This window comes from Rhincodon typus, chromosome 19 (genome assembly GCF_021869965.1).
Source record: "Rhincodon typus isolate 14 chromosome 19, sRhiTyp1.1, whole genome shotgun sequence".
NCBI lineage: Eukaryota > Metazoa > Chordata > Chondrichthyes > Orectolobiformes > Rhincodontidae > Rhincodon > Rhincodon typus.
In genome coordinates, this window is record NC_063350.1 from 34570562 (window position 1) to 34583160 (window position 12599).

At 39.8% G+C, this 12599-nt stretch overlaps 1 protein-coding gene across 1 annotated transcript in view; it reads right to left on the reverse strand.

The window, feature by feature from the left end:
- LOC109932986 (cadherin-4-like) overlaps positions 1-11902 on the reverse strand; it is a 678601-nt gene extending 666699 nt beyond the window's left edge. The window contains exons 1-2 of the mRNA XM_048608578.1: positions 11655-11902; positions 11274-11388 (exon numbers count right to left, since the gene is read on the reverse strand). Coding sequence (XP_048464535.1) covers positions 11274-11388; positions 11655-11708 — 169 coding nt within the window. The 5' untranslated portion in view covers positions 11709-11902. The remainder of the gene's footprint in view (positions 1-11273; positions 11389-11654) is intronic.
- Between the last annotated feature and the right edge of the window lie 697 nt (positions 11903-12599).

Here is a 12599-nt window from a genome sequence, read left to right on the forward strand (position 1 = left end):
ATTTTTGCAGGAAGGTGGGTGGGAGGAGGAGTATTCTAGGTAGCTGTGGGAGTCGGTGGGCTTGAAATGAATATCGGTTTCTAGGTGGTTGCCCAATATGGAGACAGAGAGGTCCAGGAAGGGGAGAGAGGTGTTAGAGATGGTCCAGGTAAACTTAAGGTTGGGGTGGAAGGTGTTAGTGAAGTGGATGAACTGTTCGAGCTCCTCGTGGGAGCACGAGGCAGCACCGATACAGTCATCAATGTAACGGAGGAAGAGGTGGGGTTTAGGGCCGGTGTAGGTACGGAAGAGGGATTGTTCCACGTAACCTACAAAGAGGCAGGCGTAGCTTGGGCCTATGCGGGTACCCATGGCCACCCCCTTTGTCTGTAGGGAGTGGGAGGAATTGAAAGAGAAGTTGTTGAGTGTGAGGATGAGTTCGGCTAAGCGGATGAGGGTATCAGTGGAGGGGGACTGGTCGGGCCTGCGGGACAGGAAGAAGCGGAGGGCCTTAAGGCCATCTGCATGGGGAATGCAGGTGTAGAGGGACTGGACGTCCATGGTAAAGATGAGGTGTTGGGGACCGGGGAATTGGACGTTCTGGAGGAGGTGGAGGGCGTGGGTGGTGTCACGGACATAGGTAGGGAGTTCCTGGACCAAGGGGGAGAAAATGGAGTCCAGATAGTTGGAGATCAGTTCTGTGGGGCAGGAGCAGGCGGAGACAATGGGTCGACCAGGACATTCAGGTTTGTGGATTTTGGGAAGGAGATAGAAGCGGGCAGTGCGAGGTTGGGGAACGATGAGGTTGGAGGCCGTGGATGGGAGGTCACCTGAGGTGATGAGGTTGTGGATGGTTTGGGAGATGATGGTTTGGTGCTCAGGGGTGGGGTCATGATCAAGGGGGCAGTAGGAGGAGGTGTCGGAGAGTTGGCGTCTGGCCTCAGCGATGTAGAGGTCAGTGCGCCATACTACAACTGCGCCTCCCTTGTCTGCGGGTTTTATGGTGAGGTTGGGATTGGAGCGGAGGGAGCGGAGGGCTGCACGTTCTGCAGGGGAGAAGTTGGAGTGGGTGAGAGGGGTGGAGAGGTTGAGGCGATTGATGTCTCGACGGCAGTTGGAGATGAAGAGGTCGAGGGGGGGTAGGAGGCCTTGGGGTGGTGTCCAGGAGGAGGGGGTGTGTTGGAAGCGGGAGAAGGGGTCAGTAGAGGGAGGGTTAGGTTCACGGTTAAAGAAGAAAGCGTGGAGGCAGAGGCGGTGGAAAAACTGCTCTATGTCCAAGCGTGAGCGGTATTCGTTGATCTGTGGGTGGAGGGGGACAAAGGTGAGCCCTTTACTGAGGACTGACCGTTCGTCCTCAGTAAGGGGTAGGTCTGGGGGGATGGTGAAGACTCGGCAGACTCCCCTCCTCCCACCTCAAGCCGCACCTCCATCTCCTACCGACCAACCTCATCCCGCCCCCTTGACCTGTCCGTCCTCCCTGGACTGACCTATCCCCTTCCTAACTCCCTACCTACACTCACCTTTACTGGCTCCATCCCCGCCTCTTCGACCTGCTTGTTTCCTCTCCACCTATCCTCTCCTCTATCCCTCTTCTATCTGCCTCCACTCTCTCCCTATTTATTTTGGAACCCCCTTCCCCTCCCCCTTTTCTGATGAAGGGTCTAGGCCCAAAACGTCAGCCTCTCTGCTCCTATGATGCTGCTTGGCCTGCTGTGTTCATCCAGCCCTGCACCTTGTTGTCTCGGATTCTCCAGCATCTGCAGTTTCTACTATCTCAGATCCTCTGACATTCCAGTTTATTTCTGTCAGCCAGAGTTCCCTGATTGGACCAGGTTAACTGCCCCAAGCAGGGAACTCACCTGACTGACCTTATTACAATCACTACAGACTCTTAGACCAAGCATGGCATATTTTCACACAAACTCTGTTCACTGACAATATTTCTCCACTGCAAAAAGGAAAACTCCTCCAGTTTTCACTAAGAATTCCTTTTGGCTCATCAGATAAGGTTGATGAGTTAATTAGTATCAAACATGACAGTTCTGCCAACGACTTATCCAATGTGAACTAGGGTTGAAACACTGCAACTAATTTTATTTGAACTTTGCAAAATAGCAAATGTTACATTTCTAAATTAAAATTACACCATTAAACCAAAATTAGGCAGTTTCAAGTCATAACTGTCTCATAACTGTGGAATGGGCAGTATTTGCACATTCCATTTCACTGCCCTTGATCAATGTGTTTGTCTATGTGAGGTGAGTATTTGTTCACCAGTGAGATTGCCCTGGCTTAAAAAAAACTTCAAGCAGCAAGCCTTTTGCCTCACAAAATAAGATTAATGATTACAAACACTCTTTCCTGCCTGTTTAAAATGTAATGCTTCACTCACATTAGCTATCATCACACATGCCAAAGGTTAGATACCGACGAAGGTAAAGCAAGATAACTACAAGTTACAATTGTCTCAATCTCTTTCATTGCAGGCCACTGGTTTCTTTGATGAGTTGATGCCTCAGTTGAAGTCAAGATTTTGTCAAGTAGAGGATTCTCAGTAAGCTCTAAGGCCTCTTGCTGTCAGATTTCCAAGAGGTTGGTTCCCAGATAACATGAATTTGGAGCAAGTTGGAAGAAGCCCTACTCTCTCTAACTTCGTTCTGTTTGTGATTCTGACTGCTTAGATGACTTAAAGTGGGCTTGATGGCTTTCTAACTTCTGATAGAAAAAAATCCAATTTTAAACATTTCTTAAAATGCTTGTTTCATCAGGTGTTCTTCAAGTCCAAAATACTTTTCTAAAGTAGGTGGATATTTAGGTGAGTTATATATCCTATTATACGGTGTTCACACAGAGTCTGCAACATTCGATGCCTTTGTATCTGAACCACTGTCCTTTATTGAAACTAAGTGAACATCAATCCGAAAGGTTCCTTTTCTTCCCATTTGCGCAGGGAAGTTTTTCCAATGAAAGAAGATTGAGGTAATTCTTGGACAGCTTTTTCTTTGCAGCTTTTCATAGTCAAAGTATGAAAATTAATTTTAAGTTCAGAATATACTGGGATATGATAACTGCTCAAATATTCGTTGAATGGGTAATGGAACTTTTAATTGTTAAATCAAGCTAGACCATGCCACATGGTGAGAATTGTTTTCATTATTTTTGAGTCAACGGTGTTTTCAAAAAGCAGGCACTAGTTATGACTGTAAAAAGAACACCATTTAAAAGCATACAGAGGATAGAATTAGATACACAAATTTTAGAACTAAATGCTTCGAACTTGCACTCAATTTCAGAATTCTTTCACTATATAAAAACATCCCAAAACCATTTCATAACATAAGTTGGAGGGGAGGGTGAAAATGAAGGTTGGGGTGCATACTTTACACCATATGACTAATAAACTAACAGGATTTAGTCCAAGACAGATGAGTTAGAATTTATATAGTTTGGACGATTTGTGAGGAAAAAGGGAAAAAAAGAAGAAGGGTCTAGACCCGAAACATCAGCTTTCCTGCTCCTCTGATGCTGCTTGACCTGCTGTGTTCATCCAGTTCTACACCTTGTTATCTCAGATTCTCCAGCATCGGCAGTTCCTACTATCTCTGTAACAAGAAAGATCCAAACCTGGATTTGACAAACATACATTAACATTTCATTAGTAGTGACAATGAAGGTAGGATTATTTTATAGAAGTGACATTGATGGGAAGAAATGGATATCTAATTTAATATCAATTTCAGGTCAACTGGGACACCAACGTTACACACCATCAAATTCAAACTGAGAAAGCAATGGAAAAACGTGTAGAATTAAATGAAGGATTTTAGTTCAAACTTTCTTACAGGAGTCAACAGGACTTTTCTACTCCTAAGCCATTATTTGCTTTAATTCTGGCCTCTTGGGTAATTTCAAATTTAATTTGCTCTACTATTTAACAGTTTAGACATTAAGATCTTATTGGAAAGCAAGAAAAAGAAGTTAAGTTCTTAAAACCCATTTGACCAAACTTTTAGTGATCTGCCTTAACGTCTCCCAATAAGTGACAAATCTTGCTTAAAAGCACTTCTGCAAAACAAATTTTATTATATTAATTGTGCTGTAGAAATTGAAGTTGTTATCATTATCATCACTTCCAACTTATCTACTAAAAGAAAAACAGCAACAGAACCTGCAAGTGATACTGCAGCCAGGGAGATTGGGTATTTCCAGTTAACTTACAGAAGCAACATTAATTTTTAAAATGCTTTCACCGATAGCATCATGTTGATGAGGAAGAATGTATTGAGCGTAAAATTTTGGGCTACTTATGGCACAAAAGAACAAGCCATTGGAAAAAGGCAAGTGGGATCAGACATGAATATGCAGGGCAAACAGGATTGCAAAGGATAGGCAGTTTATGACGTAGTATTGACCATTTTGAAGAGTAAAAAGGTATAGAGAATCAAGAAAAATAACTTCCTACAATGACTGTAGCCTCATGGCACTTTTTTTTCAACAATTTAAGTATTTGAACTGACCGTGCACACATTTGAGGTGAAATTTATGTTCATCTTCTTGATCGGATATGGAGAAATGAAAGGTTCAAAATCCAGATGGAAACAATGACAAAATACAAATTGTGCTAGTTCAAGACTTATCAAAATTCAATACAATCTACCTACTGAAGGCGACATATGCAAGATGCCACAATTCCTATTTACAACATGCTTTTTAATTGATGATCCAGTACAAATTGTACCACACAATATTCATCAAATCATGGACTTTTCCCCAGCCATAGCAATCGTTCGTTTTTAAACCATTGTTGGCTTCCATATGGGAAAAATTTTATTTACAATTTTTTTCCCTAAAGTATGTACTTAAATGCTTCTGATAAAACAAATTCACATCCCTTCAGAAATACTGTAGGATTTACTGAAGTTTTATGTTTAATAATTTAAAGCAGAACAATTGAACACCCCTCCATGACATACAACTGAACACATTTGGGTAGATTCCACACAGTAAGTGGCCAGCTGGTTGAGCATTCTACTTCTCCTCACTGTTGTTGGCTCACTGTTCTGTGACAGGTCAGAAACGCTCTGGGCCTGTAGGCCTGAGGGGAGCAGTAGAGAGCCCAATAATATCAGTGGTCCTCGTTACTCTCAGACCCTGGCAGACAGCTTATGCTGCTGCTTGCCTCACAATATTATTTTTCACATTTCTAACTCTGTTCTCTCTGCTGTCTTATGTTTTACTGAGTAGAACCTCCATGATGCATTATCTGACCAATAGGATATTATAAATGCATAGTTACCTTGCATCTGTGCCCATGCCCTGAAAGAATAAAATAAAAGATGTCCCCATCTGATTCAGGTAGGCATGTCAGCAACCCAGCAAAGAGTGATAGCATAAATGGCAGTGTAATAGGAATGTTACAGAGTCAACCACCTCTACTGTAACTCTGCTATTAACTCGCTTACACATGGAGGAGTTAAGATCCACCCCATTGTTTGTGGAATATAAATAAATAGCTTCTGCACAAAAGAAGTTCTCACTTTTCCTTGCAAATCTCTATTCCACAGATCTTGATATTTCTTTCTGTAGCCGAAAGATTGTTAGGGACCGAACAGGGAATTTTCTATATTTTTGAGAGATGAAGATCAACCTCCAATTTTGTACAACCTTGCTTTTTCATTAAAGTGTAAAAAGCCACCTATATGCAGCAATGAGAACTTTCATCTGGAGATGAACTGTCACTGACCATCACCAATATATGTAAATTAGCAATATTTTAAATCCTATTCCTTTGATTTTATTTTTGCAATTCAATTGAACATAAATTTTAAACATAATATTCAAACACCAGTTTATTTTAATCAAACTAAAATTAGTGGCTTTACTTATTTTAATCAAACTAAAATTAGTGGCTTTACTTGAACAAAATCACACATCAAAATTGTTCAATTATACATGTCAGCACAGTCCCTTCAGTATGATTTGAAGAGGTAGATATTAAACTGAAAAACTGGACTCAAAATCCTACTGCATTAATCCTTGTACTAGCCTTGGAAAATCAGATAACTTCCTGGAACCCTGTGAACAGCTCTGCTGATGGGAAAGATGATGTGGATTAAGGGGAGAATATGTTGCAGAGTAAACAGATAATCCTTTGGATAGCAGTAGATGCAGGAAAAAAAATATATTAACAAGAGTGAACAGAGAAAAACTGAACCACACAGGTGAAAGCTACTGACCAAATCATCTTCCCATCTCCTTTTTTCTTAATCTACACCTAGAGATAAAGCGTCTACCTTAGATAACTTCAGGAAATTGTGCCTAGATGCACTGGTAATTGAGCTATTAAGGCCATAATTTACGTTAAAATGTTTAAAATTATTTACATAATCATAAAAATAAAATCTTCCACAAACCAGTGCAAATCAGACACAATAGAATGTAATAATTCATTTTTCATTAAGTTGCAATCCAGTGTTTTGTTTATTAACGATTTGAAAATAGGTTTAATCACCACAACTGAGTATTTTACAATACCATGGTGTTACGATCCTCTATTTGAGGAACCACTTAACATAGAAAATTGCATTAAGTAACATCCTGAATCATTTAATATTTTAAAATTGTGTACGATATCAAGTAGATATATCAAGTAAATATGAAAATAAAACTTGTTAATATTGTCAACTAGTGCCTATGTATCTTAAAAAAGGTATAATTTGAAGAGTCTTCCTGAATTAAATGAATTTTCCAATTTCAACTTGAGAGTTTTGACCAGTTAAAAAACATAATGGGATGTGGGTATTCTTGACTAAGCTGACGTGTGTTACCCATTCCTCATTGCCCTTGAGTAGATGGTGTTAAGTGTCTTGATGCACTACAGTCATTGGTGTATCGGAGCCCCCACACTGCTGTTAGGGAGGAAGTTCCTGGCTTTTGACCTAGTTATAGTGAAGAACCAGCAATGCAGTTCCAAAATCAGAATCAGGAGTGGCTTGGAGGGGACCTTCAGTGGTGGTGTTTTCATGTATCAGCTGTTCTTGTCATTCTAGTTGATAGAGATTGTGGTTTTAAAGGGAGCTGTCATATAACCTTGGTGAAGTTACTGCAGTGTAAACAGCAACTGTGTGTAGCATTTATTTCAGTAGTGAAGATGAAACATTGAAGGTAGTGGATGGGTGACAATTCAATGGATTGCTTTGTCCTGAATAGTATGATGCTTCTTGAGTGCTGCTGGAGCTGCCCTCATTGAGGTAAATGGAGAGCATCCCATCACACTCTGGATTTTTGCCTTTTAAATGGTGTGCAGTCGGTTCGGAAGACTAGAGGGGAGTCACTTGCCTCAGGATTACTTGTTTCTGACCTGCTCTTGTAAACACAGTACTTGTATGGCTCTTCCAGTTCAGTTTTTAGTCAATGGATGTCCGATAGTGGAGAATTCAGTGTTGGTAAGGTCATCGAACATTAAATGATAATGGTCAGAGTCTCGTGTTGGAGATGATAAATATGGGCAGGAACTAATAATCAAACTAAATTTTAAAACAGTAGAAATATTTGCAATATTTCTTATATTTCTCAGTAATAATATTTATTGCTGTAGGCTCTAATTATCTGAAGATCCCTGATGTTTTACATAGACTATAGCAATTGTACTCGAGTCTTGGTGAAAAGCTAAGCAAGGAACAAAAACACGGAATATTCTTGTCTAGAATGTATTTTGAAATTTAAAAACCATTGATGTAATCATAAGTTTTTATGAAAATGGCTGTACATGGGATCAGTTGGACTTTGTTGCCCAAAACAGAAGTCAGTGACAAAACCAGTGGGTCTGATTTCCATAAGGATTAATAAAGGAAAATTGATTACTTTATTCACATACAATACTGACAATATTCCACACCATGATTTAGCTTTTGAATTAAAGTACCCATGATGATTTAAGCCATGAATTTATGTTCAGAAAAAAAAAAACAACCGATGTTTAAATTGCCTGGTCTGGATGGACGACTAGTGTCACATAAACATGCAAGCACACACACACACAGACACCCCATCTTCAATCATTATAGCATTAAGTAACAAAATAAAACAAATTCTTCGTGGAACTAAGGTTTACAAGTTTGAAGTGGTTACAGTTTTGACCTTAAAATTGACAAGTATGCTGTTCCATAAAAATTCTTTTCAAATTAAACTGCCAGATATGTACACTTAGTACCTGTCTAGTTCCGGAATAATTAATGTATATACTCGTATTCTGTTGATGCCAGGACAGGAGCACTCTAGATTTCCTGACATCTGAATACTTTGTTTTTTAAATCCTGATCTTATTAATGTAGCATTGGTCCCTGCTTGGTACAGTGGAATCCTTCCTTTCTCTGAACCTTCAATATCTATTGAGACCTAAAATAGTTCAGGTGCTGATTGTTAGGGGCGATTATGCCATCAGGAGTATTTGTATGCACCAAACATGTTAGTCAATAAACGAATGCTAAAATATCTCACCTATGTTAGAACCAAGTGTTAAATCGCCACACTCGGATCTAAAACTGATTTCTAACCAATAAGTATAATTATTTTCCTTGGCATCTACATTTTAGGTAGGAAGAAGTCAAGTGCCTGAATAAAGAATGAGATTTTTAAAAGAAAAAAAAAACTGTACTGTATACTTAGGAAGTGAAAAAGTATAGATAACATGAACAGATCAATTAGCCAGATTAATGTGTTAAAAATGCATAGGGTAAAGGAATGCAAAGAAATAACTAAAAAAGGTAAGCAGAAGTTTGTGCAACCATTTTTTACACAAATTATATCAAAGATTTTAGTTCAACAACAGTGTTGTTATATTACTTTTACTCATAACACAAGAATGGTTCTGGTATCATAACATTAGTATTTATAATATCATGTATTTCAGCATTAGTCATGAATTGATACTTGCAAAAATTGTCTAACCCTAGACCAGTCAGCAATAAAGGTTGAAAATGATTTATCTATGTGAAAAAAAAATGTAATCAGTTCAAAAATATGATAAAAGTAACAACAGAAATCCATATTGTCTGTAGACATAACTCAAAATTGGCCTTTTTCCTTCGAAAAAATGTGCATGGAGTTGAAGATATTGAATTTGAATTTGATACCAGCAGACAGGTTAGATGCTGTGATCATGCTGTAACAAACATGGATCAGCAAAAAAAAAAAATGTAATTCTACATTTCAATTTCTGTGTGCCATTCAAATGCCTTTGGGAGGTGGTAAGAATCAGAGTCTCCTGTCAGGCATGCTTGATGCAGAGTGGGGCACCAACAAGTTACAGCCTCAGTCACTAACCTGTTGCCAGTCTCAAAAAAAAAACTAGGTATGGAAACAGATGTAAACATGTAGCCTGTGTTATGCATCTCTAGGTGCAGAGGTAGGATATAAGAGCTTCCAATCTAAATTCTAGATTTCACTATTACTTAGAAATTTCCACTGCCACTCATGTGTGATGTGTCATTTTGGTGTCCCCTTGTAGATGTTTTCAAATCATCAGATCAAAAACTTCTAAATTTGGTCAATCAGAACAAACACAATTCATTCATTCATTCATTTATTGCACTGCTGGAGCTTTTGAAGCATCTGATATCATTATTCAAGTCACACAGTTTGGTTTGTTCAAATTATACAAGTTTTAGCACATGTTTATCATTTCAATATGTATTGTCTTAACTGAATCTCAGAAATCAGACTTCCCAATTAAACGTTCACTTTAGCTACACTTGAATGGAAAACCCTTATATTTTCTATTTCCTGGAGAAGTGTAAAAGGCTACATATTTCCAGTAGTGAAAATCAACTTCATAAACAACTGGTTACTTTATCACTGTGATGTTAAGTTATTACTTTGATATGACACTGCAAATATTATAAATCACTAATAATTCACAATGCACAGAAATTGTACCTGTCATTAAATTATCTCAGTTTCCAGCCAATGAAGATGTTAGTTCTTCAATTGTTGGGAACTCTTTATATAACCAAATCTTGGCTTATTACTTTTAAAAGTCGATCATGTCACTTCAATGTTGACCTTTCAATTTTTTCATACATTTTCCACCTTTCAAGGAAATCAAACTGGATGTCACTTTATCACAATGATACACACATTTCGGCTCATGAAAACATTCTAAAAAAGGAAAAAAAAAGTATGCCCAGATTCAACAAGATGGGTGTTCATTTGAATGCCCATTTTTGTTGGGACTAACATTGTCATTTCTAGGAGATCGTTAGTCCCATAAGTAGAGGACATTCAAATTTGACCTTGGATTCTGTTGAGTAAAAGACAACAATAACAAGAAACGTCTAAGGGACAAAATCTACTTTCAAGGATTGACTTGAAACACAACTAAGAGAGTGAAGATGACAGCTTCCTATTCACTCCCATTTTCTGGATACTAATGACTTCACTTGACAAACTCAAAAGTCCACTCTTAGAACGAATGCATCCAACTGCTGTGTTTCAAACGCGGACATAAGTAACACATTTTGTTACCCTTATTCGGAAAGCCACTAATTCATTTCATCCTGCTCCCATTCGCCTGTGTTTAAATCCCAATAAAATAAAATCGAGAAACCCTGGTAGGGGAGTTAGGATCAATGAAACTCGCAGATTGGTTTACACGCAGAACAATGGTACAAGTCCAGCTCTCATCAATTGGTGTTCCCTCCCCCAGCCCCGCGTGAAAATTGCTTTTAAACAGACATATATCTCACGCATCGATGCACAAATACTTGACAGATACAAAGTTTGCAAGGCTCAAACTCAAACTACATTCATGTCAAGAAACAGGCGGAGAGTGAAATGAAATTTACGCCGTTTCTCTAAACAATGAATGTCTCAATTCAATTCAAATGGACAGCTCTCAAACCCAGTTAAAGCATTTTTTTAAAACAAAACGAGTGAAATATAGTGGAGCTATACATCAATACACAGCTTGAAGGAATAACTAGCGGTTGCAGTAGGCAGAAACAGGTTCCGCAGACCGGGCCAGCATTAGACTAGAGGAAGAAAACATTTACATCGGTTCAACGACAAACATGAAAAAAAAAAGCCTGAATATCTCGCCTTCCAACATAACTGAGCAATGAAAGTTTTATCAAAGCTGCCGAGTCGCTGTGGGGGTGGGTGGGGAGTGGTTTTCTAACACATTTCCAGTGATCCGGCTATTTACGGATCTCTCAAGCCTCTCTCGCGAATTAACGGTACTGGGCGCAGCCTGTCTTAGGATAGAGGATCGCATTTGAACATCTCAATGCCCTTACCTTTAAGAAAACTCTGGCCTTCTAAAACACTCGTTGAAATAAACGCGGCATACACATCGTCAGAAAATCCAGTCCTACACGAGGATATTCTCCCTTCAGCATCCGCTGTCGGTGCCTGAGATGATCAAGCAGAAAATTTCCCATTCAAACTTATTGCGGGTTAAAACTACTCGGAGCAGGGCAGTCAAACACACACACACACAAAAAAACACAATTTGAAGCATTCAGGAAACAATACAGCGTAAAGCCCATACACATATCGGAGATGAAACATAAAGACAAGCGACCAAACCGTGCTTTCACGATAACTGCGGCTCGCAAAAAGGCACCGTGCGAGCAAATACACTTATCACCAGCAATTAACAAGAATTATCCCCTCACCCGAACTGAGCACATAAGCAGTGCGATCGGAAGGATGGCAGCGGAGGTTGGCATCCTGCTAACTGCGAACCCCCACCCCCCAACCACCAAAATAATAAAAAAAACAGAAAGTCGGGCAAAGTTGAGATGGAAAAAAAAAACCGAAGCCCCTGCTTAGCGGCGTATCGGGGCTGTTAATGCAGTGGGAGAGTGGAGCGGCTCTCAGCTGCCTTGCTTCTCTCTGTGCGGCTCTGCGCTGGGCTCTTGTCTCTGTCTCTCTGTGTCAATTTCACGCTGCAGGTGCGCGGCGCTTCACTACCTCCCCCCCTCCCCCGTCAACACGTCACTGTAAACCCCCGCCCACCCAGGGGCGGAGCTCCAGCGCCAGGCGAGAGCTCAGCCCTCCTGAAGGATTTACATGACAATACAGGTACCAGGCACCGACAACATCTCAGGGCCCCTTCTCCCATGTATGCTGGAGAATGCCTTGTTGGAATTAGAATGAGCTTTTATTGGTCACATAACAGAGTAGCGTTCAAAAAATAAAATTCAGAGGCCTCCCATTTAAAACAAGAAACATTTTTTTTCCCAGTGGTAGCCCGGTTCCACCAAGATATGTGTACATGAAATAACCAGGGCAGGCAAAGGTAATTGGTTTCTGAACGCAAGGCCTCTCCATGTAGGAGCTCCAAGACCTCTATACCCTTCCACTGAGTTCCTTGCAAAAATCAGTCGGGGAGAAGGCATGATTTCATGCAGATGTAACGCAAATACCAATTTTACTTGTAAAAATGTGATAAGTAAATTTGAATTAATGAAGTTATCTGCAATAACAACAGGAATTCAGACTTCCCATCATAGGATTTTCTAGCATTTTTCAATCTTACAGAAAGGCATTCATTTTGAAATCCAAGCAAGTTCCAATATCTGAGTATTGCAACTGATTTGAATATACAAGTGATGCAG